Here is a 26,558-nt window from a genome sequence, read left to right as displayed (position 1 = left end):
GGAGAAATGTCTATTTAGTTCTTTGGCCCATTTTTTGATTGGGTCATTTATCTTTATGGAATTGAGCTGTAGAAGTTGCTCGTATATTTTTGAGATTAGTTGTTTGTCAGTTGCTTCATTTGCTATTATTTTCTCCCATTCTGAAGGCTGTCTTTTCACCTTGCTTATAGTTTCCTTTGTTATGCAGAAGCTTTTAAGTTTAATTAGGTCCCACTTGTTTATTTTTGCTTTTATTTCCAATATTCTGGGAGGTGGGTCATAGAGGATTCTGCTGTGATGTATGTCGGAGAGTATTTTTTCTATGTTCTCCTCTAGGAATTTTATAGTTTCTGGTTTTATGTTTAGATCTTTAATCCATTTTGAGTTTATTTTTGTGTATGGTGTTAGAAAGTGTTCTAGTTTCATTCTTTTACAAGTGGTTGACCAGTTTTCCCAGCACCACTTGTTAAAGAGATTGTCTTTAATCCATTGTATATTCTTGCCTCCTTTGTCAAAGATAAGGTGTCCATAGGTGCGTGGATTTATCTCTGGGCTTTCTATTTTGTTCCATTGATCTGTATTCCTATCTTTGTGCCAGTACCATACTGTCTTGATGACCGTGGCTTTGTAGTAGAGCCTGAAGTCAAGCAGGTTGATTCCTCCAGTTCCATTCTTCTTTCTCAAGATTGCTTTGGCTATTCAAGGTTTTTTGTATTTCCATACAAATTGTGAAATTATTTGTTCTAGTTCTGTGAAGAATACCATTGGTAGCTTGATAGGGATTGCATTGAATCTATAAATTGCTTTGGGTAGTATACTCATTTTTACTATATTGATTCTTTTAATTTAAAAAAAGGCTAGTGCACTAAGAAAAAAATTTTGGTATCTTAAGACTAGGGCCAATAAAAGAGTCAATCTATAACTTTCACTCTAACTCCTACATACTTCTCATCAGAATTAGAATCATGGCTATATTAGTGTAATATAGATCTCCCCACTAGACTATAATCCCTAAGAAGGTAGGAACTACATGTGTCTTGTTCACCCTGTAAACAGCTGTTAAATCAAGTACAGTGCTTGATAAATATTTATTGAATGCATAAACTGCACTGCCGAGGACAGCAAGTGTTAAACTACACCTGCTTCCTGCTATTATCCACTCTTTTCAGGCATTCTCCCAAGGTATCCACTCCTCTAGCCCAATATTACAACACTAACGCCCCAGGTAAAAACTTTCCCAGCTAATTTGCCTCACTCTACTTTTATCGACAGTAGATAAAATTGATTACACCATGCAAACTGTGCTTCCAGTGAACTTCACCTGTGCTGTATGGAATTTTCAACTGAAGTCAAGAAATGTTTATTCTCAAACTTTTCATTAAAATTTCCCCACAAGTTTCTCATTTTAGAATCTGATTCATGCCTATCCTAATCCACCCTTATTGTCTATGAAGCAAAACCAGCTTTTTCTATTAGTTACATTTTTATGTATATCTTCATCTATTTCTTTAATTTATTTTTAATTGAAGGATAATTGCTTTACAGTATTGTTTTGGTTTCTACCAACACAATATGAATCACAAACATCAACCTGAATTAGCCATAGATTTACCCATGTGCCCTCCCACTTGAACGTCTCTCCCACCTCCCTCCCCATCTACCCCTCTACATTGTTACCGAGCCCCGGTTTGAGTTCCCTGAGTCATATAGCAAATTCCCACTGGCTATCTATTTTACATATGGTAATGTATGTTTCCACGTTTCTCTCTCCATATCTCCCACCTTCTCCTTCCTCCCCACCGCCAGCTGTGTCTATAAGTCTGTTATCAATATTTGTGTCTCCATGGCTGCTCTGCAAATAGGTTCATCAGTATCATCTTTCTAGATTCTTGTCAGAATCTTCATACTCTTCTCCATAGTGGCTGTATCAATTTGCATTCCCACCAACAGTGCAAGAGGGTTCCCTTTTCTCCATACCCTCTCCCACAGTTATTATTTGTAAATTTTTTGATGGCCATTCTGACTGGTATGAGGTGATAACTCATTGTAGTTTTGATTTGCATTTCCCTAATAATGAGTGATATTGATTATCTTTCCAAGTGTTTATTAGCAATCTGTAGGTCTTTGGAGAAATGTCTGTTTAGGTCTCTTGCCCACTTTTTTATTAGGCTATTTTTCTGGTACCAATTTGTATGAGCTGCTTGTACACTCTTGAAGTTAATCCTTTGTCAGTTGTTTCATTTGTTATTATTTTTTCCCATTCTGAGGGTTGTCTTTTCACCTTACTTACAGTTTCCTTTGCTGTGCAAAAGCTTTTATTAGGTCCCACTTGTTTATTTTTGCTTTTCTTTCCATTACTGTAAGAGGTACGTCATAGAGGATCTCACTGTGATTCACGTCACAGAGTGTTCTGCCCGTGTTTTCCTCTGAGTTTTATAGTTTCTGGTCTTATATTTAGGTCTTTAATCCATTTTGAGTTTATCTTCGTGTGTGGTGTTACAAAGTGTTCTAATTTCATTCTTTTACCAGTAGCTGTCCACTTTTCCCAGCAGCACTTACTGAAGAGACTATCTTTGCTTCATTGTATATTCTTACCTCCTTTATCAAAAATAGGATATCCATAGATGCAGGGGTTATCTCTGGGCTTTCTATCTTGTTGGTCTTTGTTTCTGTTTTCATGTCAGTACCATCCTCTCTTGATGACTATAGCTTTGTAGTATAGTCTGAAGTCAGAAAAGTTGATTCCTCCAGCTCCATTCTTCTTTCTCATGATTGCTTTGGCAATTTGGGGTCTTTTGCGTTTCCATATTAATTGTGAGATTTTTTCTTCTAGTTCTGTGAAACATTCCATTGGTAATTTGGTAAGGATTACATTGAATCTATAGATTGCATTTGGTAGTATAGTTATGTTCACAATATTGATTCTTCCTAACCCAGGAACATGGAATCTCTCTCCATCTGTTTATGTCATCTTTGATCTCTTTCATCAGTGTCTTATAGTTCCCTGTATACAGCTCTTTTCTATCCTTAGGTAGGTTTATTCCTTGGTATTTTATTCTTTTTGTTACAATGGTAAATGGGATTGATTCTGTTAGGCGAAGCACACTGACTGAAACTGCCCACCCTGGCCACGCCCTTTAGTAACCATTCGCATGAGTTGTTTTATGACAGGAGATCCCGGTAAGGAACACGGAACTAATAAGCGACCACCAACCGGAAGAGTTTGGGAAAGGTCAAAAGGAGACACCGCGTGTCCGTCCACATCCCAGAATACCTCTCGCTAGCATCCATCTTGGCTGGACGATGCATGCACCACCAGGAAAGACTCTGAATTAGAATGATTTGCCGAAGACAACCCGGAAACTAATCCCATTACCACAAAACCTGAGACTGTGAGCCACGCAGCAGAGCAGTTCTCCTGGGTTCCCTTACCCTCCTGCTCTCCACCCGGGTGCCCTTTCCCAATAAAATCTCTTGCTTTGTCAGCACATGTGTCTCCTTGGACAATTCATTTCTGAGTGTTAGACAAGAGCCCAGTTTCGGGCCCTGGAAGGGGTCCCCCTTGCAACAATTCCTTGATTTCTCTTTCTGATATTTCATTGTTGGGGTATAGGAATACAAGTGATTTCTGTGTACTCATTCTGTATCCTGCCACCACTTTGTAAATTCAGTGATTATCTCTAGAAATTTTCTGAAGATATCTTTAGGGTTTTGTATGTATAGTATCATGTCATCTGCAAACAGTGAGAGTTTTACTTCTTTTCCAATCTGGATTCCTTTTCTTTCTTTCTGTTCTCTGATTGCCACAGCTAGGACTTCTAAAACTATGTTGAATAGTAGTAGTGAGAGTGGGCACCCTTGTCTTGTTCCTGATCTTACAGGGAATGCTTTCAGTTTTTCACCATTGAGAACAAAGTTTGCTGTAGGTTTATCATATATGGCCTTTATTATGTTGAGGTAGGTTCCTTTGATGCCCATTTTTTGAAGAGTTTTTAATCATAAATGGGTGTTGAATTCTGTCAAAAGCTTTTTCTGCATCTATTGAGATTATCATATGGTTTTTATCTTTCAATTTGTTAATATGGTGTATCACATTGGTTGATTTGCATATATTTAAGAATGCTTGCATGCCTGTAATAAACCCAACATGATCATGGTGTTACGACCATTTTAATGGGTTGTGGAATTCCGTTTGTTACTCACAGCAGAGCAAATATATTAACATCTCTACATACTCTACACACATTTCTTTTAGCAGATATTAAGTACAACCACTGTTTATTATTATTATTAACCAGGTTACTGGCAATAGATTATCATGACTTCTTTTATGCACACTGTCTAGATTTTCTCACTAGATTGCTTTTCCCTAAAGTAAAAACTCCTTTCTATGTCTACCATACAAACCTAACAAAGTGTTGGAAATGTTCAAACAGTCTTAAAATACAGTCACTGGAAATACCAACCTATTTTAATGCCTTTCTTATAAATACCCATGGGGGTGAAATGGTTCACAGTCTTTGAGAACTTTACAAATTTAAGCACCCTGAAGACTCAGTGGGTGAAATGAAAATCAATCCCAAGATCCATTTTTCACACCACCTCTATCTCTACTGAACTAACTGCATGACCACAACCACAGGAAGAGCTGTGATATTCATTGTGTGTGCCTATTTTTCTTAGCTATACATTATTTAATACATATACATTCATTTTAAACAATGTTAGGAATGAAATAAGTGCATGAGAACTGTGTAACAGAATTTATATTATTATCATACCATCTTTAAACCCATGTTTAAGTCTACACCCCAAAGAAAGGGGTTTCTATCAACCTTGGAGGAAAATGATAACTTCACTATCTACAGTGGTAAAGTTCTTCAAGGCAAGGAGACAGGGACTGTTAAGCAAATCTAGTGTTCAACAGGAGAGGATGATTAAATCCACTTATATTTCTCATCACAACCATCACTAACCTGAAAATAGAAACTAAATGGACAACTGTAGCAGGTGTGAAACTAAAGAGAAGGACTGAAGTAGTTGGGGTATACAAGCAAAAATAATGCCACTTATACTTCTAGCTTATAATTTTCAGAGTGAAGAAGAACAATGAGCATGCCGAAAAACAAAATCCAAGTGCCTCTTGATGAAAGTGAAAGAAGAGAGTGAAAAAGCTAGCTTAAAACTCAACATTCAATAAACTAAGATCATGACATCTGGTCCCATCACTTCATAGCAAATAGATGGGGAAACAATGGAAACAGTGACAGACTTTATTTTCTTGGGCTCAAAAATCACTGCAGATGGTGACAGCCATGAAATTAAAAGATGCTTGCTCCTTGGAGGAAAAGCTGTGACAAACCTAGACAGCATATTAAAAAGCAGAGACATCACTTTGCTGACCAAGGTCCATATAGTCAAAGGTATGTTTTTTCCAGTAGTCATGTATGGATGTGAGAGTTGGACCATTAAGAAAGCTGAGCACTGAAGAATTGATGCTTTTGAACTGTGGTGCTGGAGAAGACTCTTGAGAGTGCCTTGGATAGCAAGGAGATCCAACCCAGCAATCCTAAAGGAAATCAGTCCTGAATATTCATTGGAAGGGCTGATGCTGAAGCTCCAATACTTTGGCCACCTGATGCGAAGAACTGTCTGATTGGAAAAGACCCTGATGCTGGGAAAGATTGAAGACTGGAGGAGAAGGGAACAACAGAGGATGAGATGGTTGGATGGCATCACCAACTCAATGGATGTGAGTTTGAGTAAGCTCCAGCAGTTGGTAATGGACAGGGAAACCTGGCTGCAGTCCATGGGGTTGCAAAAGTCAGACAGGACTGAGCAACTAAACTGAACTGAGCTCAACACAATGATGCACACAAAATCTTTCCATAGATACTCTTAATAATGTAACTTATTGAAATTTAATCTTAAATAATCATAGAAAAAGACTTTCCTATTAAATACATAGATTCATATTCTCAATAGAATTTTCAACTGAGAAAATTCACTGTCTACTGCATTACCTATTTTATTATTTTATCCCTACTGTCCTGAATTTCTCTAGCCTAACAACATAATTATCCACAACAAAGACTGATCAAATCATCATGGGTTATTTACCAGATTTTGCTTGTCTACAGAAATAGTTTTCTCTTTCCTCAGTGATCAATGGCTCCACAATTGAGAATGAATGGATTTTTTCTCAACTTCATGGTTTTATGTCACAGAAATGATGAGCCTTTCACCAGAAACAACTTCCCATTTAGTCTTTTACAGTTACCTCTGTCTAGGGAGATCTTTTTTTTTTTTTTTTTTTTGGACTGGAAAACAGTGTCTAAATCATGGAGTACAATATGGAGAGAAAGAGAACCCGGTTCGGTAAGGAAAAAATAGCAAGGTCTCCTTCTTTCTACAAAAACGTGTAGACTGATATACATTTAAGCAAGATGCTAAATAATTAGCAAATCTAGTTTTATTTGGAGACCCTTTTTTTCCCTGGCAGTCGGGCCTCTAGAAAACAGCATTAGATAGAAAACAGGAAATAGCTTATTTCCACATCTTTCATTAAAATAAAAAGCAATTGGTGGTTATACAGAAAAGTACATTTTAGGAAGCCTTAAATTCTATAATTGAGTTTATATATGTTCAATCTCACCAAAAAAATACCTTCTCAAAGAACATTTTTTTTTAGAATATAAGCAGTAAAAGCAGAGCCTTCATTGGATCTCTCTAACATACATGCACACACAGACACAAACATATACACATTCTCAAGAAATAGAGAACAAAAGAAACACAGATATGGAAAATTCAAGCTTTCTCATAATGCTATTGTGTCATGAAAGAAATTTGTCTCACTACAGAATACAAAAATTGCTATTGGAAGGTAAAGCAAAGTGAATCAAAATGTTAGTCACTCAGTCATGTCCGACTTTTTGAGACCTCATGGTCTGTAGCCCATTAGGCTTCTCTGTCCATGGAGTTCTCCCGGCAAGAATACTGGAGTGGGTAGCCATTCCCTTCTCCTGGGGACCTTCCCAACCCAGGGATCAAACCTGGATCTCCTGCATTCAGGTGGATTATTTACCATCTGAGCCATCAGGGAAGCCCATTGGAAGGTAAAACATTAGTAAAAATACATGGAGATGGCCTCCAAAGCATCAACACATAAAATCACTTGGCCTCTACCTCACTATCAGCTGTAGAAATGCCAGGGTTTAATACATACATTTTTATATTTAGCAGATATAGTAGCTTGGGAAAAATAAACAGCCAATATTTAAGTTTGAAAAGTCAAATCAGAAAAATAATAAATCACTCTCCTTTTCTGCTCAACCTGCCTTGGCTTAGACTTTATTGAATTCAAACCAAGTACTGATGTATGTGTTTTTTCCTGTGAACAGAGAGAAAAGTAGAAAATAAGAAATTGTGTAGATCTATTTTTAGAAAGGAAGCATATGCATTTTCTGCTAACCAGTTTTTAGACAGAAATACAAGTGCTTAGAAAATGACGTTTGGGAATATTATAATACCTTTAAAACACAGAGAGTTGTTTAAAAAAATACAGGCTTTCTCATCTATCTGATAAACTATGTCTTTTACCAAAACTGGTTAAAAATTACATTTGGTAATTTTTTCCTAAAAAGTTCAAAGATATTTTAGAGACACAGAATATCTAAATCATAGTAAGTTTAACAACTTTTTTGAGGTAAGTCATAATCATTCTTATTATAAAGAAAGACAACTCAAATTAGGTCCGAGATAGTTGTGAAAATTAGAATAAATTGCATTTAGATATTAATATTTGAAACCCTAGAGGAGCAATATTCTTTTTACAGAGAATTTATTTTTATGTGTAGAAATCCTGAGTGTGGTATCGTCTCTTCCTCCTTACAGATAATCTTTTTTTTTTTTTAAGCAATTAAGCTTTCTATGATTATACAGTGGAAGTCAAAAATAGATTTAAGGGACTAGATCTGATAGATAGAGTGCCTGATGAACTATGGGCAGAGGTTCATGACATTGTACAGGAGACAGGGATCAAGACCATCCCCATGGAAAAGAAATGCAAAAAAGCAAAATGGCTGTCTGGGGAGGCCTTACAAATAGCTGTGAAAAAAAGAGAAGCAAAAAGCAAAGGAGAAAAGGAAAGATTTAAGCATCTGAATGTAGAGTTCCAAAGAATAGCAAGGAGAGATAAGAAAGCCTTCCTCAGCGATCAATGCAAAGAAATAGAGGAAAACAATAACATGGGAAAGACTAGAGATCTGTTCAAGAAAATTAGAGATAACAAGGGAACATTTCATGCTTCAACTAAAAAGCCTCTTGATGAAAGTGAAAGAGGAGAGTGAAAAAGTTGGCCTAAAGCTCAAGATTCAGAAAACTAGGATCATGGTATCTGGTCCCATCACTTCATGGGAAATAGACGGGGAAAGAGTGTCAGACTTTATTTTTTGGGGCTCCAAAATCATGGCAGATGGTGACTGTAGCCATGAAATTAAAAGACGCTTACTCCTTGGAAGGAAAGTTATGACCAACCTAGATAGCATATTGAAAAGCAGAGATGTTACTGTGCCAAGAAAGGTCCGTCTAGTCAAGGCTATGCTTTTTCCAGTGGTCATGTATGGATGTGAGAGTTAGACTGTGAAGAAAGATGAACACCGAAGAATTGATGTTTTTGAACTGTGGTGTTGGAGAAGACTCTTGAGAGTCCCTTGGACTGCAAGGAGATCCAACCAGTCCATTCTAAAGGAGATCAGCCCTGGGTGTTCTTTGGAAGGATGGATGCTAAAGCTGAAACTCCAATACTTTGGCCACCTCATGTGAAGAGTTGACTCATTGGAAAAGACTCTGATGCTGGGAGGGGTTGGGGGCAGGAGGAAAAGGGGACGACAGAGGATGAGATGGCTGGATGGCATCACCAACTTGATGGACGTGAGTTTGAGTGAACTCCGAGAGTTGGTGATGGACAGGGAGGCCTGGCGTGCTGCAATTCATGGGGTCACAAGGAGTTGGACACAACTGAGCAACAGAACTGAACTGAACTGAAGCGAAGCTCTCTATGGGAAATCTGACAAGTTAGTTCTCTGCTAGACTCTCAGCCTAAAATCACTGTGCTTACTTCTCTTTTTTTGTTGCAAAGACGACAAAAGATGCCTACTTTTACTCCAAATTCTTAACTTCATTTCAACTCACAGCTGGAATCTTTAATGTATGAATTCATAAAAATGGGTTGAAGAATTAGCATTTGTATGACAAAACAGATTCATCAGGATAAAATCAGCCTTGCGGGGGTTGGGGGGGGGGACAAGCAAAGAAATAAAGACAAAGATTTTAGAGATATGAAGTTCATTTGCTTATTTTTTAACTCAGTTCACTATAATCATGGATCCAATGCCAAATAAAGATTCCCATCCTCTTTTTGTGTCTATAAATCTTTTAAATCCCTGAAACACACAATTGGAATGGAAAGAAATTTAGTACATTTCTGATTTATGAGATGTAATGTGATAAACACAATAATTTCTAAAGAGAAAAGATTAAGGTTTCTCTCTTTTTTAAGGATATTAATGTTTTAAAACTTCCAGACAGAATTCCTAAGATACCATTTGACATCCTAGGGGCCTGAGAGCATGATTTCTCCTCCAAAAGTAAATTCTTTCACTGGATTCAAATTTCCTATTGCTCAAACTGATCAAGGAAGCAACTTTTAATTTCTGGAAACTATCATTTTCAATTTAATGATGAACTTGAAAGGACAGAAAGGTTGCAAAATGTGTGGTTAAAATCTGGGAACAGATCACCCACATGTAAGATGACCTTCCACCAATTACAAACTACACAACATTAGGAACACGTGCCAATTATAATCACATTGTGTCCCAGCTCCAAATCTACCCTCTTTGCTCTGCTTTGAGATAACAGAGCTGGACTGTGCAAACATTTCTCTTTTTAATAGCTCATGCAATGGTTGGCTTTCTTAATAAAGAGCAAAGAATGACACAAAGCATGGCAGAACAAGGACCCTCCCTTTTTGGTTCCAGGGTACTTTTTTCTTGTTTTTGTTCTTAAACCATGACAACCAACCTTATAAGACAATGCAGTTAAGTCACCCTTCAGTGAGTTTTGCAAGTATCTTGGTGGATAATTTCTTCCTTGAATACTAAGCTGTTAACAAAATCTAGCCCACAGCACCCCAGCAGATTTCTCCAAATGGAAGAACACTTCCAAATACACCTTCAGGCCAACATTACCCAAATACCAAAATCAGAAAAGGATGCCACAAGGGAAAAAAATAAAGGGCCAATATTTCTGATGAACAAAGATCCTCATCAAACACCTCAATAAAAATATTAGCAAACCAAATTCAAGAGCACCTTAAAAGGTTTAAACACTAGGATCAAGAAGGATTCACTTCCGGAATGCAGTGATGCTTCAGTATTTACAAATGTAATACACCATGTAACAAAATGAAGTAAATGTGATATATCATGAGAACAGAATGAAGGATAAAAATCATATAATCATCTCCATAGATGCAGAAAAAGCACCTAACAAAATTCAACATCCATTTATGATAAAAACTCTCAACAAAGTGGGTATTAACAGAATGTAGCTCAACATAGTAAAAGCCATATATGACAAGCCCACAATCAACATCATAATCTATGATGAAAGCTGAACATTTCTCCTCTAAGATCAAGTACAGGACAAAGATGCCTACACTTATCATTTTTATTTAACAGTATTGGAAGACCTAGTCACAATATCCACCAAGAAAAATAAAATAAAGAGCATCAAAATCAGAAACAAAAAATAAAACTATTTGCAGATGACATTATAAAAGATTCCCCAAAAATCTGTTAGAACCAATCAATGAATTGGTAAAGCTGCAGGATACAGAAACAATATACAAAAATCTATTGCCCTTCTATATATCAATAATGAACTATGAGAGATAAATTAAGAAAAGATTGACACTTAAAACTGCACCAAAAAAAAAAAAAACACAAAGTATTAGGGAATCAATATAACCAAGGGGGTGAAAAACCTGGACACTAAAATCTATAAAACATTGATGAAAGACATGGATGATGACACAAATAAATGGAACAATTTTCTATGCTCAATGAATTGTAAGAATTTATATTGTTATAATGTCCATGCTACCCCTCCCCGCCCTTCACCCCCTCCCCTCCACCCCCCGCCCTGCCTATGAGGCAATCTACAGATTTAATGTAATCCCTAACAAAGTTTCAGGGGTATTTTTCACAAAAATAGAACAAAGTGTCCTAAAATTTTTATGGAACCACAAGAGACACCAAATATCCAAAGCAATCTTGAGAAAGAAGAACAAAGACAGAGGCATCTCACATCCTGATTCCAAATTATATTACAAAGGTATCATACTTAAAACTATGTTATTGCCATACATAAAAACAAACATCGATCAATGGAACAGAATAGAGAGCCCAAAAGTAAACCCACCCATAGATAATTAATGTTCAATAAAGAAGGTAAAAATAAACAATGGGGAAAAGATAGTCTCTTCAATAAATGGTGCTGGGAACACTGGACAGTCACATAAAAATAAAACCAAAGTGGGCCACTCTCTTTACACCATACACAAAAATTACCTCAAAATAGATTACAAACTTCAACATAAGACTTGAAACATAAAAGTTCTAGAAGAAAACACAGGCAAGAAGCTCCATGACAAAAGTCTCTGAAATGCTTTTTCAATTCGACACCAGAAGCTAAGTCAACAAAAGCAAAAATAAACAAGCGGGATTACATCCAAAAGGTTCATCCCTGTTTCTGGTTCAGAGTTCCTAAAATCCTTGGAATTTCCTAAGTGTGCATGCATGCATGCTAAGTCACTTCAGTCCTGTCCAACCCTTTGCAACCCTATGGACTGTAGTCCACCCAGCTACTCTGTCCATGGGATTCTCCAGGCAAGAATACTGGAGTGGGTTGCCATTCCCTTCTCCAAGGGATCTTCCCAACCCAGGGATCAAATGTGCATCTCCTGAGGTTCCTGCACTGCAGGTGGTTTGTTTACTGCTAAGCCACTAGGGATTCCTAAGTATGGAGAATAACAAAGTTGTGTATTCTCATGTTAATTAGGCAACTTTGGAGTGAACCTAAGGACAGAGGGCGGTTGCCAATGGAACCAAATATGTGATTAGAGGTTGGAACTTCCAGTCCTACCCCTGACCACCAAGGAGAGGAGATAGGCTGGCGGTTGAATTGGTGGCCAATGATTTAATCAATCACATTAATATCTATGTAATGAAGCCTTCATAATAACCAAAAAGGATGGAGTTTGGAGACTTTCTAGGTTGGTGAACACATGGAGGTGTTGAGAGAGTAGCACCTGGAGAGGACACAGAAGCCCCTTATCCTTTGCCCCCACTCTGTGTCTCTTCCATCGAACTGTTGCTGAGTTAGATCCTTTTATAATAAACGGGTCATCTAGTAAGTAGAATGTTTCTTTGAGTTCTGTGAGCTGCCCTAGCAAATTAATCAAATCCAAGGAGGGAGTCCAAGGAACCTGATTTAAAGCCAGCCCATTAACAACAACCTGGACTTGAGATCATCATCCAAAGTACAGCAGAAGAAGGGGGGCCATCTTATAGGACTGAGCCTCAACCTGCAGAACTTAATGGCATCTCTAGGTAGATAGTGTCAGAACTGAGTTAAAGGTGTAGGACACTCAGATGGTGCCCTGAATTTATCTGAAGAAAACAAAAACACTAACTCAATAAGATATTTGTGCCCCCTGCTCACTACAGCATCACTACAATAATGAAGAAAATGTGGTACATAGACACAATGGAATAATATTCAGCCACAAAATACAAAGGAATCTTGTTGTTTGTGACAACAAAGACAGACCTTGAGGGCATTAGGCTAAGTGAAGTAAGTCTGACAGAGAAAGACAAATACCATATGATTTCATTTGGAATCTAGAAAACAGACAGACAATAAAAACCCAAGGTCCTAGTTCAGGGAACAGATTGGTGATGGCCAGAGGCAGGGAACTGGGGATCAAAGGGTACAAACTTATAAGTCATGAGGATGTAAAAACATAAGCATGGTAATAATAATCAATAATATTATATTGTGCATTTGAAAGTTGTTAAGTGAGTAAATTTTTAAAGGACAATGGAGATCCCATATGCTACAACTAAGATCCAATACAGCCAAATAAATATTTTGTTTAAATAAAAGTTCTCATTATAAGAAAAAATTGTATAACTATGTATGGTGATATAACTAGACTTATTTTCATGGTTATTTTGCATTATATTCAAATATCAGAGCACTGTGTTGTATGTCCGAAACCAATATAATGTTAGACATTAATCACACCTTGATAAAAATATTTTAAAGATATTAATAACAAAAAAAGAAACATTCTTCATTAATTAAGTAGCATGTACTTTACATTCAGAGAGTAAATATGTACCCACAGATCTTAGTCGAGTGAGTCTGGACTCTCTCACTCACCACAGTTAGCTTCCTCTGCTCCATCTGGACAGTCAGACGTGAAATCATGCACCCTGCTGGATGAAGTCCAGCCTGCATCCTCAGGTGGCGCAAGTCCAGCTTCAAATTAAGAGATGGAGAGAATAAAACATCTTTTTCTCCTCCAACAACTAGATGGAATGTGTAATTGTTTCATGAACACTAGTTTTTAAATGGGCTAAAAATGGCAAGCATGGGGTCTCAATAAATCTCTGGCCATAAATGTAACATAATTCACCATAAGTAGGACTAGACAAGTCCCCTTCTACTCCCATCCCTAAACTCCTGCTTGGTAGAAATACTAAAGTCCATGAAGGAGATCTTAGAATTGCCTACTGGATAAATTTGTACAAATGGTAAGAAAGTTTTTTCCTTTGTGTAAAATCATTGGTCTTTCAGGAATAATTCACCTAAGTTTGGCCTAATGAGAATTATGCTCTAACCAACTGAGCTGGCGTGCCAATTGAAGCACACATGAATGAGTTTTGAGTTAATTTATGAAGAGAATTCTCTGTAAGTGAGATCAAGTATTCTCAGAGACTTCTACTAGGGTTAATTTTACTGATAATTTCAAACTTTTAACCACTTCGGCTTCCAAATACACTGCCCTCAATGTCAACTCTAATACCTTCCTACTATTCCAATTCTGGTGATGCAGCATTTAATTAGGAGAAGGAAAATATTTAATTAATTAACAGAAATAAGGTAATTCTGGTTAACCCTCCAAAACTCATTAATCATTAAATCTGCTGCTTTACATTCTGTAATGTCTATCAACACCCCCTCCCCCTCCCCACACACACTCACACTACACACAGCTTAGAATGGTTTATTGTAAATTCAGGACACATATTCTGAATAATGTAAAAGCATGTTAACACAGTACAGTTAGGACATAGAATATACAGCCTCACCAATGAAAGATGCCTTTAATAAAGGATCTTTAATGAAAAGTTCTTTAACTCAGATCTCAATTTAAAATTGTTTCTCCTATATCATCCTTGATTAATGCACTTAGCTCCTGTTAAGAATGCAACTTCTCTCACTAAATATGTCATATAAGAAAACATAACTTCAGAATGTATGACATGCCTGATGTCCACATGCAATTATTTTTTATGTAAAGAGATTAATAAAATGAAGTGTGACAATTTTCAGAAACATTTTTAACATTCATTTTTGTTTCTTAAGTGAGACCTGAGGAAAGAGGTGGTCAGAGAGAAACATCAACCAGTGTTAAAATAACAGAGTAACTGCAGGCACAATATATACCCGTTTCAACGTGCTCTCACAAAGACTCCATGGACTATAGACCCCCAGGCTCCTCTGTCCATGGGATTTCTCAGACAGGAATACTGCAGTGGATTGCCATTTCCTTCTCTAGGGGATCTTCCCCACCCAGGGATCAAACCTGAGTCTCCTGCATTGGCAAGTGAATTCTTCACCACCGAGACACCAGGGAAGCCTGTATATTATGGAGAGGTTTTCAAAAATGCCTATTCTATTATTTGGGATCCATTGTTATGACAGTATATCTTTCTCTCAATTGAAATTCTCTACAAAATATGTAGTCAAAGAATTAGTCAAACTCCATCTATTTCTTGAAAAAGTTGTTTTGAATTTAAACACATAATTTTAGGGTCAATTTTGAAATTCTTCTTTGGCCTTAAGTCACTTTTCCAAACAATACTTTTTTTGAACTCCTGAGTGATTCTGAAACATGAATTTAATTACATATTCACTTGAAGTATCAAACAATATTAAAATACAATAAATTATTAGAGAGGTATTTTAAAACATGCAAAATATTTAAAATTCTTTCATAACTATTATAATTAAATAATCTGTATGTGACAATTTTAGCCACAAGTGTACAATGTTATTTTAGATAGCCTCGGCCTAGACTGTGATAGATCGTATTTTTACCTTTTTCTTTTAAAAAAAAGAAATGTTTTAGTTTTCATGGACATGTGACATAATACACATCCTGGTATTAATGAACTATTAATGAAGGATTTCTAATATATTTTTATATTTTTGAGGGACTTTTCTGGTGGTCTAGTGGTTAAGACTTTGCCTTCCCATGCAGGGGGTGAGGGTTTCATCCCTGGTCAGGAAGCTAAGATCCCACATGCCTTGCAGCCAAAAACCAAAACAGAAAAATATTGTAATAAATTCAAAAAAGATTTTTTAAATGGTCCATATCAAAAACTTAAAATGTATACATATATTTTTATATTTTGGTATCAAAGAAAACCATTTTAATGTTCAAAATTGCAACAACCATAAGAAAAAAAAAGAAAAAACTTACCTTTGCTTTGTACACTAGTACCTGGAAGTGTCTTATATGAAATTTCACATTCCTGGGATACACTGATGTCATCTAGAGCAACAGTAGCGTTTGATGATAAAACTGTAGCTTCCAAAATTAACTAAAATTACAGAAAGATAAATTATTAGAAATATACTATAAACATTTTTTTTTAATTTCTAGACCCAAGATAGAGCCATTCCTGCCCTGGGTGCCATGACAGCAAATCAAAACTTAAGTAACTTTCATGTCTTTAAATGTTCCTCTTCACCAGAAACACATTATATTCAGTCAGTCAGTATCCAAACTTCAAGCCAACTCTGGGCTCTATATTTCCTTATTCCTTCTCAACCCAAACAAGGTTGACTGTGAGGCCTCAACCAACTGAATATTTTCTGTTTTATCTCGTCCTCATTTTTTATTCTTTACCCTATAAAGCTTCTTGCCTTCCACCCCATTTTGCATTTCTTCAAATTAGACACTGTTTCTTGAAGTGTTGAATAAACCTTGTTTGTACCCCCTAAACTATCTTCCTTAATCATTTTTTAACAAAAGTAAATGTATTACAATCATATTTCTTTGTGTAGAGAAGCTTATTTGCATATGTCCCAATCTTCCAACCTAATTTTAGAAAACTGTTTTGATCAGAAAATTCAAATTAGGAATTTATAAAGTCATAACTGCTTTGACAGCACCTTATGCAACCTTAATATCCTAGGTAACCTTGTTTCAATTAGAAGTTGCAACATTCATCACAACTGAAGGGCCACCTTCCCACTGGAGCCATTAAGAGTTATAAGCATTTAAAATGAGCTCTTTGGGGTAATCAACTGCGTGGTTTACAACTCAATTTAATTGAGATATGAGTTCATTTATAATGTGTCTGCTGAAGGCAATGATTCATTTACATATCAGAATATTTAAACACTTATGTAGATTACATATACATATATGGAAACCTACTTAGGCAAAAAACCACTTACAACGGTTAATAACATTCATATGCTAAAGCACTTGGAGGCATCTACTTAGGTTTAATTTATTCTAACTTTCTAAACAATGACTAATATAATTTGTTTTCTTTCTTGTTAATCACTCACATTATGTTGTTATCCACCATCTTAAAAAAAAAAAAAAAGAAGAAAGAAAGAAAGAAAGAAAATATATATGTGCAGGGTCTTAACAACACATAGCAGGACAACTAGTCCAGGCTAGCAAGTGGCTAGTAAGTGCATCTCCATGTTATCAGGGAGGATCTCTGAGCTCAAAGACCTTAAAATTAACCTGGTAAGACACATTGACACCTAGACTATACCATAAGTACTATATAAGAAATATGATAAGATACTAAGAGAATCAAAGAAAAGCACTTCATTACTTCTGCCAAGAATGTGAGACAGAATTCAGAAAAAAGTTTCAGTAGAGAGGTATTACTAAACTTCAGTTTTAGGTCACCTACACCTTTGCCTGCTTTCCTCTATATAATTAAATGCAAGACTATGTGATGAACAGTTACAATTTGATCTAGATTAATTAAAATCCTCCAATTTTAAGTAGAGAAAAATGTTAAAATTCCTCTAAAAATATATATCTCATATCTGTAAATATCACCTGATTGTGCCCAAATCATCTTCACTGTTTCTATTTTGTATTACTTGCTTTAAACCAAGCTCATCTTTCAATTCATCACTGAAGGTAGCTCCCCCCTGAGAACTACAGTATCAGTTAATAACCACTGTGTGAGCCAGAGGTTGCTCAGAAGAGATGCTTCAACCATGCAAAAATGCAGAGAGAAAAACCTAATTTTAAGAAGATTCTGAAGGTAACTTGAGAGCTAAAATTTCTAATTATATGTAGATATCTTTCCTTCTAAAACTAATTTTTAGGATCTTGCTGAGTTTTGTTTTATTCAATTATATTATATGACTCCCTGAGTGAGCAGAATCAATTCTTATTTTTGCTTTCAGGAAGCACGGCAATGGTAAATATTGTTTACAGTCAAGTGATTACTTTTTACATCTGCAAAACTGAGAGAAGGTTTTCCAGAGAAATATTCAACTAGCATATTTAAATTTTGGTTCTTTGATATCTTGTTTTAAATAAAGGATAATGAGAATGAATAAATATGAATCTAAGGGGAAACGGAGACTATAGGAATATGATAAGAAAAAATAAAGAAAAACTGGACTACAGTAATTTTTAAACAATGACGGTGGTGTTAAAAATAAAATCAACAGCAAACTTTTACTAAAGAGCTTGGATGCTTTTTTTTTGTTTTTTTACATGCCAGGCCTGGAGTAAGCTAAATAAGTTAAAATGCATTCACTTATTTTAACCCTATGAAGGCAGTGCTACTTTTGTCCACATTTTAAAGCAAAGGAAACAGAGCTTAGAGAGCTGAAGTTATTGGTTGAAGGTCACATTTTGAGTAAGAAAAATGTGTAACCTAAGCCATGGATGATTATGCTGAACATCATCACTACCATGAAATAAGAGATAACTGGTCTTCAGAGATGCTGGAGGACACAGCTACCTGGCAAAAGAAGATTTAATGAAGCCCTGGACTAAGAAGGCCAAGGACATAGCAACATTTACAGAGACCAGACCAGCTTTTACTTTGCGTTATAAATCTTACCCTTCACCGATTCCTCAAATAACGTCAGGAAATTGTTATTGATTTATACCATCAACACTGATCAAGAGTAAAAATTATTGTAGAAAATTTCACAAAAGTGTCATCTTAAAATAAAATCTAAATATGACACGATTATGTTTTAGTAGCAAACTCAAAGACAGCAGGTCAACCTGAAATCAATAAACAGTATTTAGAAAAAGTACCACTTCTAGATATGAAATTAAGAAGAGTTAGGAAACAAATTGCAAATTAAGTGGATATATTTATGTAAAAAGCTGAATATTTAAAATGAGTAGGAACAGTTAAAACAGATTGGAAAAAAAATACTATTAATGTGAAATATGTGACATACGTTCTTCCAATAAAAACTGCAAAGGCAATGGAGAGAATATTAAAATGCTAATTTGCTGTTCTTGCAAAATAAACAGTAAGCCAAATTCACTTCTACCAGAAGACTGAAAGCCCTACCTAACCCAGGCACTGATTTCCTAAAGAAATCAGAGCAATTTATATTCTGTTGCGATGTGTACAAGAGACATAAAAGGACCACACTGAATCTGAATGTCATGGCTACAAGAGAACGGAGAGGTCACACGGTCCCGTTCCTTTCTCCTTTCCAATGTTTGGATTAGATAACTCTGTACAAATATATGCTTAGCCACATTACACTGATGGTCAGGCAATGAAGAAGGTCACCCTTAAATACTTCAGTCCATTAAATTTAAAGTGCCAAAGGAGACTGTTTCCAAGAAGATAAACTTTAAATATTTGAATATGTAAGAGCTAGATTGACTCTTTGTAGGTATAACATCTTTTCCGTTTGCTGTTGACCAAAGAATGAAGTAGAACTACATCTAGCTAGGCTCCTCACGCATATTTCTGTAACTTTGAAAATACACTTAGAAAAATCAGGTTAAAAACAACATAATTTTAGCATTTTTGTTGCTTGTAGAGGATAAGAAATGGAGTAGAAAAGGGAACCAAGAAGATAAAAGCTGTGTTTTTAGAAACAAATATATCAACATTTAAAGCAAACAAAAATGTTCATATTAATTCATTCTGAAGTTTAAGTACATGGGTGTTCGCCTTTCTGTGTACTTTCTACTTGTTTGAAAGGTTTACTAATGTATCTAAATAATATCAATGTATTCAATAAAAACACGTTATGTATGTGTGTGACTGTGTATTTATCTATCTTATAAAATGTGTATAAAATCTGCACTGATTCACACCAGGATGTTAACACAGAACCCAATTCCTTACCCACAGTCTTTGAGTCCAACTAGGATTTGAAATCTGAATAGTTCAGAGTTGTGGATGTTCATCTTAAATGTATCATGATGCCCTCGGAGAGACCGAGGGCAGCTTTCTATCATCAAACCCATCACTAAATGAACTGCTTAACAGTGGTTCAGCTCAGGTTAAATTTTGCCTCTAAATTTGTTTTTCAAAAGCTTATTGCTTTCCAAATTTTGACTTTCTAAATTTCTGCTTAGAGACTGTGGACCTATAATAGCCTTCTGAATGGTGAAATCTGAGAAAACAGTTATTTTTCTTTTCACTGACTATAGTTTCTAAAACAAGCCTTTACTACAGCCAATTAACAGGATTACATGAGATGGAACAGAAAGAAAGTGAAGTCGCTCAGTCGTGTACAACTCTTTGCGACCCGGTGGGCTGTAGCCTACCAGGCTCCTCTGTCCATGGGATTTTCCAGGCAATAGTCCTGGAGTGGATTGCCATTTCCTTCTCCAGGGCATCTTCCCAACCCAGGGATCAAACCCAGGTCTCCCACATTGTAGACAGACGCTTTACCGTCTGAACACCAGGGAAGACAACAGAACAGAGGCACAGGCTAAAACCCTTAGCTTTTCAGGGCAAATTAAACACGGCTGAGGCTTAAAGCAAGAACCCAGGGCCATTCACTCCCCTCCAGAGCCAGAACAATTAAGAAGAACCTGGGACTTCCCTAGTGGTCCAGTGGTTAAGACTCCGTGCTTCCAGGGCAGGGGGTGCAGGTTGATCCCTGGTTGGGAAACTAAAATCGCATATGCTGCACAGTGCGGCCAAAAATATACTAAAAAGAAAAAAAAGAAAAGAGGCTGACTGGTGCTGACTGGGACCCCTCGGGTTAGGAGAGAGAAAAACCAACACAGGATGCTGATTCACCACGGAGGGGAGTGAAGGGAGAAAGAGAGCACCAGAGTGCGGCTGTTTGCCAAATTACAAAATCTCGTCAAACCCTGATCAATCCACAAACTAGTTAATATGTCCCCCAGATAATAAAGAGCAATCTCAATTTTCACTGCAAAACAAAGACAAAAGAAGAAATATTAAAAAAAAAAACACCTATACTATGCTAAAACTCTTCAATAATAAGTGACAGGTTAATGAAGCCCAGAAAGAACAGTATGAGTTTCAACTGCTAATATTTCTCAAAGAGTCAGTTTCAACAAAGAACATTCTGGTTTTTGTATTTTGTTTTTTATTAAGATTTTAGAGCACCTTTAGGGACAGTTTTAGAGCACAATTTAGAGGAAGGTACAGAGGGTTCCCACACACCTCCTGCCCCCAAGCATCCATGGCCTCCTCTATCATCACCACCCCCATCAGAGGGGGGCATTTGTTACAAGTGAGGAGACAACAGTGATATATCATAGTCACTCATGATAAGAATGTTTCCCCAAAGGTTGAATCTTGGATTCTCTAGCACTTGGTTGTTCTCTGGGTGGGGCTGTTTATTCTGAGGTGAAGTATTGTTTTAAATTTAAACAAATTAATTTATTTCTTGGCTGCACTACATCTTCATTGCTGCATACAGGCCTTTGCTACTTACGAAGAGCAGGAGCTAATCTCTACTTGCCGCGTGCAGGCTTCTCATTGTATTGGCTTCTCTTGTGGAGCACAGGCTTTAGGTGCCCTGTGGCCAGTGGGATGTTAGTTCCTGGACCAGGAATCAAACCCATGTCCCCTGCATTGGCAGGCAGATTCTCAACCACTGGACCACAGGGAAGTCCTTATTTTAAATATATCCCTAAAGGTTCTAAAGGCATCTTCTCCAAAATAGTTTGTTCTCCCTGTTGGACTTCTGTATTTGCCTCAGTTAGGAAGTGAGTAGCAGATGAGGTGTGCTATTTTTCAGAGGCTTTGAACACCCCAACAGACCTCCATGCACCCATTTATAGAGAGAAAATCAGAAGCATGGAAGGATTAAGCAATTTCCCTCTGACTATATACCAGGGTTTGAACCTCAGGCTAAAGAGCCCAGGTTCACAGCCACCGTTTTAGCTACATTTTCTTTAATACTCAGCTTCCCCAAGTATTGCTTTTATTATCACTGTGGTTTTCACAGACTGGGAAATCTGAAGCTCAAAAGTATAATGTATACAGTCACTTAGCAACCCTTGGGTTAAGCAGAGATGGGAACTCAGACCATCTGACTGATGGCAGTGTGTGTTCCTCTAATTCCACCACCCAATCTAGTTACTAAATAGCTCTTTCCAAACATCATCCAGAAGGGAGTCATGTCCAGAAGGGTGGAAGCTGGGGCACTCATCTGATAAGCTACAGTTTCCTTCTTTCATTATTTAACCAAGAAAATGACGTAAAAGTGTGATAAAAATTCTCAGTATTAATGGACAGCAAACAGGAATGCAGCTCAGATTTTTTTCACTACCTCATGTACTCCACCATCCTTATTTAAGAAAAATATTTTCCCATTACATTTCTCTTCTCTCTGCCATCTGTTCAATCCTTACTTCCACTTTCGCTCTGCTTCCACAAGTCGTGAGTACTTAGTCAAGATAACTTCTCTACTTATCTCTGACTGTGAATATGCTTGCTTTATTAACATCAGACAAACTTATGGGACATACATGTTCTCCTATTGTCCGGGAAGATCAGCATTAAATAAGCATCTTCTTCTGAGTTGTATTCATCTCTTACATGCTTACCTGAAAAGGGAGAGTAGATTCTCCAGCCTTTGCAATGAGATTGATTTTTGCTTGTCGCCATTGAGATTCAGAGATTCCGATTAGATCACTGTGCTTCTGCAAATCCCCATTCAGAGATGTTCTTGTAAAAAGCGAGAGACGTGAATGCTGAGACAAATGATACCAAAACTGCACCTGGTGAAAAGTGTGTTTGAGTGATATAAATATTCCATTTACTTATGCCCAGTAGATCTATAATTAAAAATACCCAAAATTACTTTGGTGTTCAATATCATCTTAATTCTCCTCCAAATATGTATACCCAGAAAATGCTAAGTACATCTTCTGCCAGCCTTTGTGGCCCCTCCTTAAGAAAAGGCGCAAGGCAGTTACATTAACTGGTATTTTAAACACATGCTATAGAGCTGTCTAAAGACATGGGACACCAGCATCCTGCTCAGACAAGCATGAGGACAAATATTTGTCTACATCATTAGGGAACAATTTTAGGACCCTTTTCTCTTGCTTTCCTGCTTCTTATGAATATAGGAAGACACACGTTCTATATCTGACTCAAATTACAAAATCACATACTGCTATTTATTCTCTTTGATGTCTTCAAAATTTCCTCAAGTAAAAGAAGACAGCAAGGAATACTTTTTCATTAATTCCTTCTTTGTTGTGACATTAGCAAAAACCTTGGGAGATCACATAGTACTGTTTATCAATAGTTTAATCTAACTAGAGAATGTTCTTTTTGAGGTTAGGGAGCCCAGGTTTGATCATTTTGTTTCCTACTCACCATCAATGGTGGCACAATCTAAAGGACTGACAGGTTAACGAGGTAGTGGAGAAAACAGAGAGGATTATTTTAGGTGCTGACAGCTGCAGCTATAACGTGGAATTCAGCACTATCATTACTCAACCAATATTTACTGACCATTTACTAAGGACTGGACACAAGGCAAGTTGAAAATTAATTGCCTCAGTGGTTGGATGATATAATACAAAATATATCAAGAAAAAAACCCCACAAAACCAGGTTCAGACACAACAGCAATTTTTTCTTCCTCTCATTATGCCATAGAGTTCTAATGCTTCATGTTTCAAAGACAGAGCATTGTTCAGAGACGAGGCTCCTGAGAAATTAAATCATTCTCTTTCGACTCAAAGTGACTCCTTTTCAGTTTCACTACATTTTAAATTCCTGCTTTTTTTTTCTTTCCCTTCATCACTGGACTTTTACCTTGCTGCATGGACAGGCATTATTACATGCATTATTTATTTATTTATTATCCCATTTATGTCATTGTGGGTACCAATTTCTGTGGAGATGAAAGTTGAAAAAAAATGTGTAATGTCTTCTAAAAAACTGTTTGAAACATCTAGCATTCTCTGTTGCAATGTGGTACACATTTTTTTTCAGTGGCTACCGAATTGCCATCACTTGGTCAAAGCATCCTTTCTGATCATCCATTTCATATCAGATTTTACCACCAAGCTCACCTACACTCAGGTCTTGAGGCAAACCAAGAAACATAAAGTCAAATGGAACTGTTTAATTAAATTCTGTGGAAAGGGAGGCTACAGGGTCCCCTACCACAATTAAATTTTAGATCCCTGCTATAGTTTCAGCATGTTCCAACTTTGTAAATATTCAAAACAGAGCTTTAAACCTAGTTGAAGAGTTGTGCATGCCGCACCAGAATTTCAAGCTGTCAAATTGTCACTCAGTACATTACCCGTGCGAGGTTAATAGTGCATTAAGAGTAAATGCCAATGGGATCTATATTCAATTGGATAAGAGCTTAGAACTTCACATTTAATTTAGTTTTTAAAAGTGAATTGGCTTTATAGAGATTTGAGGAGAATTGTTTAGTTTGGTATAGTCCAAGAAACCTCCCAGAATCTTTCCAAATTTAATACTGGTCAGGGTGAAAATACTGTACAAAAGTTAATACAGCTATGACTTTAGACAGGAACGTAGTCAACATCTGTAGTTCCCACTGTAATACATATTCAGTTCAGTTCAGTCGCTCAGTCGTGTCCGACTCTTTGCCACCCCATGAATCGCAGCACACCAGGCCTTCCTGTCCATCACAGACTCCCATACCTTGGAGAAGGAAATGGCAACCCACTCCAGTGTGTTCTTGCCTGGAGAATCCCAGGGACGGGGGAGTCTGGTGGGCTGCCGTCTATGGGGTCACACAGAGTCAGACACGACTGAAGTGACTTAGCAGCAGTAGCAGCAGTGTAACATTATGTCATGAACTCAAAATCACAATGCACGTTGTTAATTCCTCATAGAACCAACTAGGGCAATTTGTATTTAGTAGGTATTCAGTTAATAGATACTAAAGAAAAGAAGGAAGTTTGAGTAGGACTATCAGCATTAGTGTTAGAGTAAATGTTTATAGGACTTTCTTGGTACAGTGGATAAGAATCCCCCTGCCAATGCAGAGGACACAGGTTCGATTCCTAGTCCAGGAAGATTCCACATGCCATAGAGCAACTAAGTCCATACACCACCACGACTAAAGCCCGTGTGCCTGGAGTCTGTGTCCACAAGAGAAGCCACCGCAATGAGAAGCCTGCACACCACCACCAAGAGCAGCCTCTACTCGCTACAATGAGAGAAAGCTCCCGCAAAGCAACCAAGACCCAGCACAGCCAAAAATAAATAAATGTCTAAAGACCTTCAGAGAGAGTAATAAAGAGAGAACCCCCACCCCCCGCCATGTATCATAAAATGTACAAGGAATCAGGTGTCCTTAGGGACCTCAAAGTTTTATGGGAGAGAACGAAAAGGAACAATTAAGCATATAATGACAAGCATATGAAAACAGTGTGGCTATTTACATGTAAATGAATTCAACAAAATGACAAATTCACTCTCTATGTTATCATCACATTTTAAATGCTCAATAGCTATTTGTAGCTACTGACTTCCATAGTGGATGCAGAAGACAATTTCATCACAGAAAATTCTATTAAAAAGAACTATCAAGCATGTATATTAAAATCATGTTGTTGTTCTTATTGTTTAGTCACTAAGTCATGTCTGAATCTTTGTGGCCCCATTGACTGCAGCCCACCGGGCTCCTCTCTCCATAGGATTTCCAAGGCAAGAATACTAGAGCGGGTTGCCATTTCCTTCTCCAAGGGATCTTCCTAACCCAAGGTTTAAACCCGCATCTCCTGCACTGGCAGATGGATTCTCTACCACTGAGTTACCAGGGAAGCCCATATTACAATGATACCAACCATTTAAAATGTATTTATTAATTATCATTTAAAGGAAACTACTATCTTGATTTTTGTCTGATTCACTAAAAAGCAGGGATATAGGGACTTCCCTGGTGGTTCAGTGATTAAGACTCTGTGCTCCCAATGCAAGGGGCAAGAGTTCAATCTCTGGTCAGGGAACTATGACCTGGTGTGCCCCCCTGCCGGAAAAAAAAAAAAAAAAAAGCAGTTATATAAAGTGTTAATATTAAAGGCTTGCTTTTATTTCTTCTGGGTTTTCAGTAAGTTGTATATCCACAGCTTGGATTGTATGTACAAGATGACTATGCAAGACACTGAATCAATTTATTCAAGAGAATTTTATGTGGTTTAAAAAGCTTCCAACAAAGCAATTCCTTTAATTGCAAATTGGAGAGAAAAGAAATGAAGCTCAAATTAATTTACTGTTTTTAATTGTATTCTCTGATTTTATATTATTTGTATATATTTTTTAAAATACTGAATCATTCATTTTACTATAAAAAGAAAGGACATCTTATTGAGTGACTTACACTATTAGTTATGCGTGACTTATACTATTAGTTACTGAGTGCAGGCTGAATAACTAATCTTGCTACTCTGTTTCTACAGGGCCCTGTGATATTCCCAGAGGAAAGGCCAATCTCTACAAAACAATATGATTAGGAACAACTAGGAATTATTTATTAGGAGAAGGCAATGGCACCCCACTCCAGTACTCTTGCCTGGAAAGTCCCACGGACGGAGGAGCCTGGTAGGCTACAGTCTGTAGGGTCGCTGAGGGTCTGACACTACTGAGCGACTTCACTTTCACTTTTCACTTTCATGCATTGGAGAAGGAAATGGCAACCCACTCCAGTGTTCTTGCCTGGAGAATCCCAGGGATGAGGGAGCCTGGTGGGCTGCT

At 37.0% G+C, this 26,558-nt stretch overlaps 1 protein-coding gene across 1 annotated transcript in view; it reads right to left on the bottom strand.

The window, feature by feature from the left end:
- MALRD1 (MAM and LDL receptor class A domain containing 1) overlaps positions 1–26,558 on the bottom strand; it is a 559,293-nt gene that overhangs the window by 454,922 nt on the left and 77,813 nt on the right. Inside the window, exons 13-14 of the mRNA XM_010859895.1 lie at positions 22,409–22,582; positions 15,821–15,941 (exon numbers count right to left, since the gene is read on the bottom strand). Of these exons, the coding sequence (XP_010858197.1) occupies positions 15,821–15,941; positions 22,409–22,582 (295 nt within the window). The remainder of the gene's footprint in view (positions 1–15,820; positions 15,942–22,408; positions 22,583–26,558) is intronic.

This window comes from Bison bison, unplaced genomic scaffold, assembly GCF_000754665.1.
Source record: "Bison bison bison isolate TAMUID 2011002044 unplaced genomic scaffold, Bison_UMD1.0 scf7180017864461, whole genome shotgun sequence".
Taxonomy (NCBI): Eukaryota; Metazoa; Chordata; class Mammalia; order Artiodactyla; family Bovidae; genus Bison; species Bison bison.
Note: the sequence above shows the minus strand (reverse complement) of the source record. Positions and strands in the feature narration are given on the sequence as shown.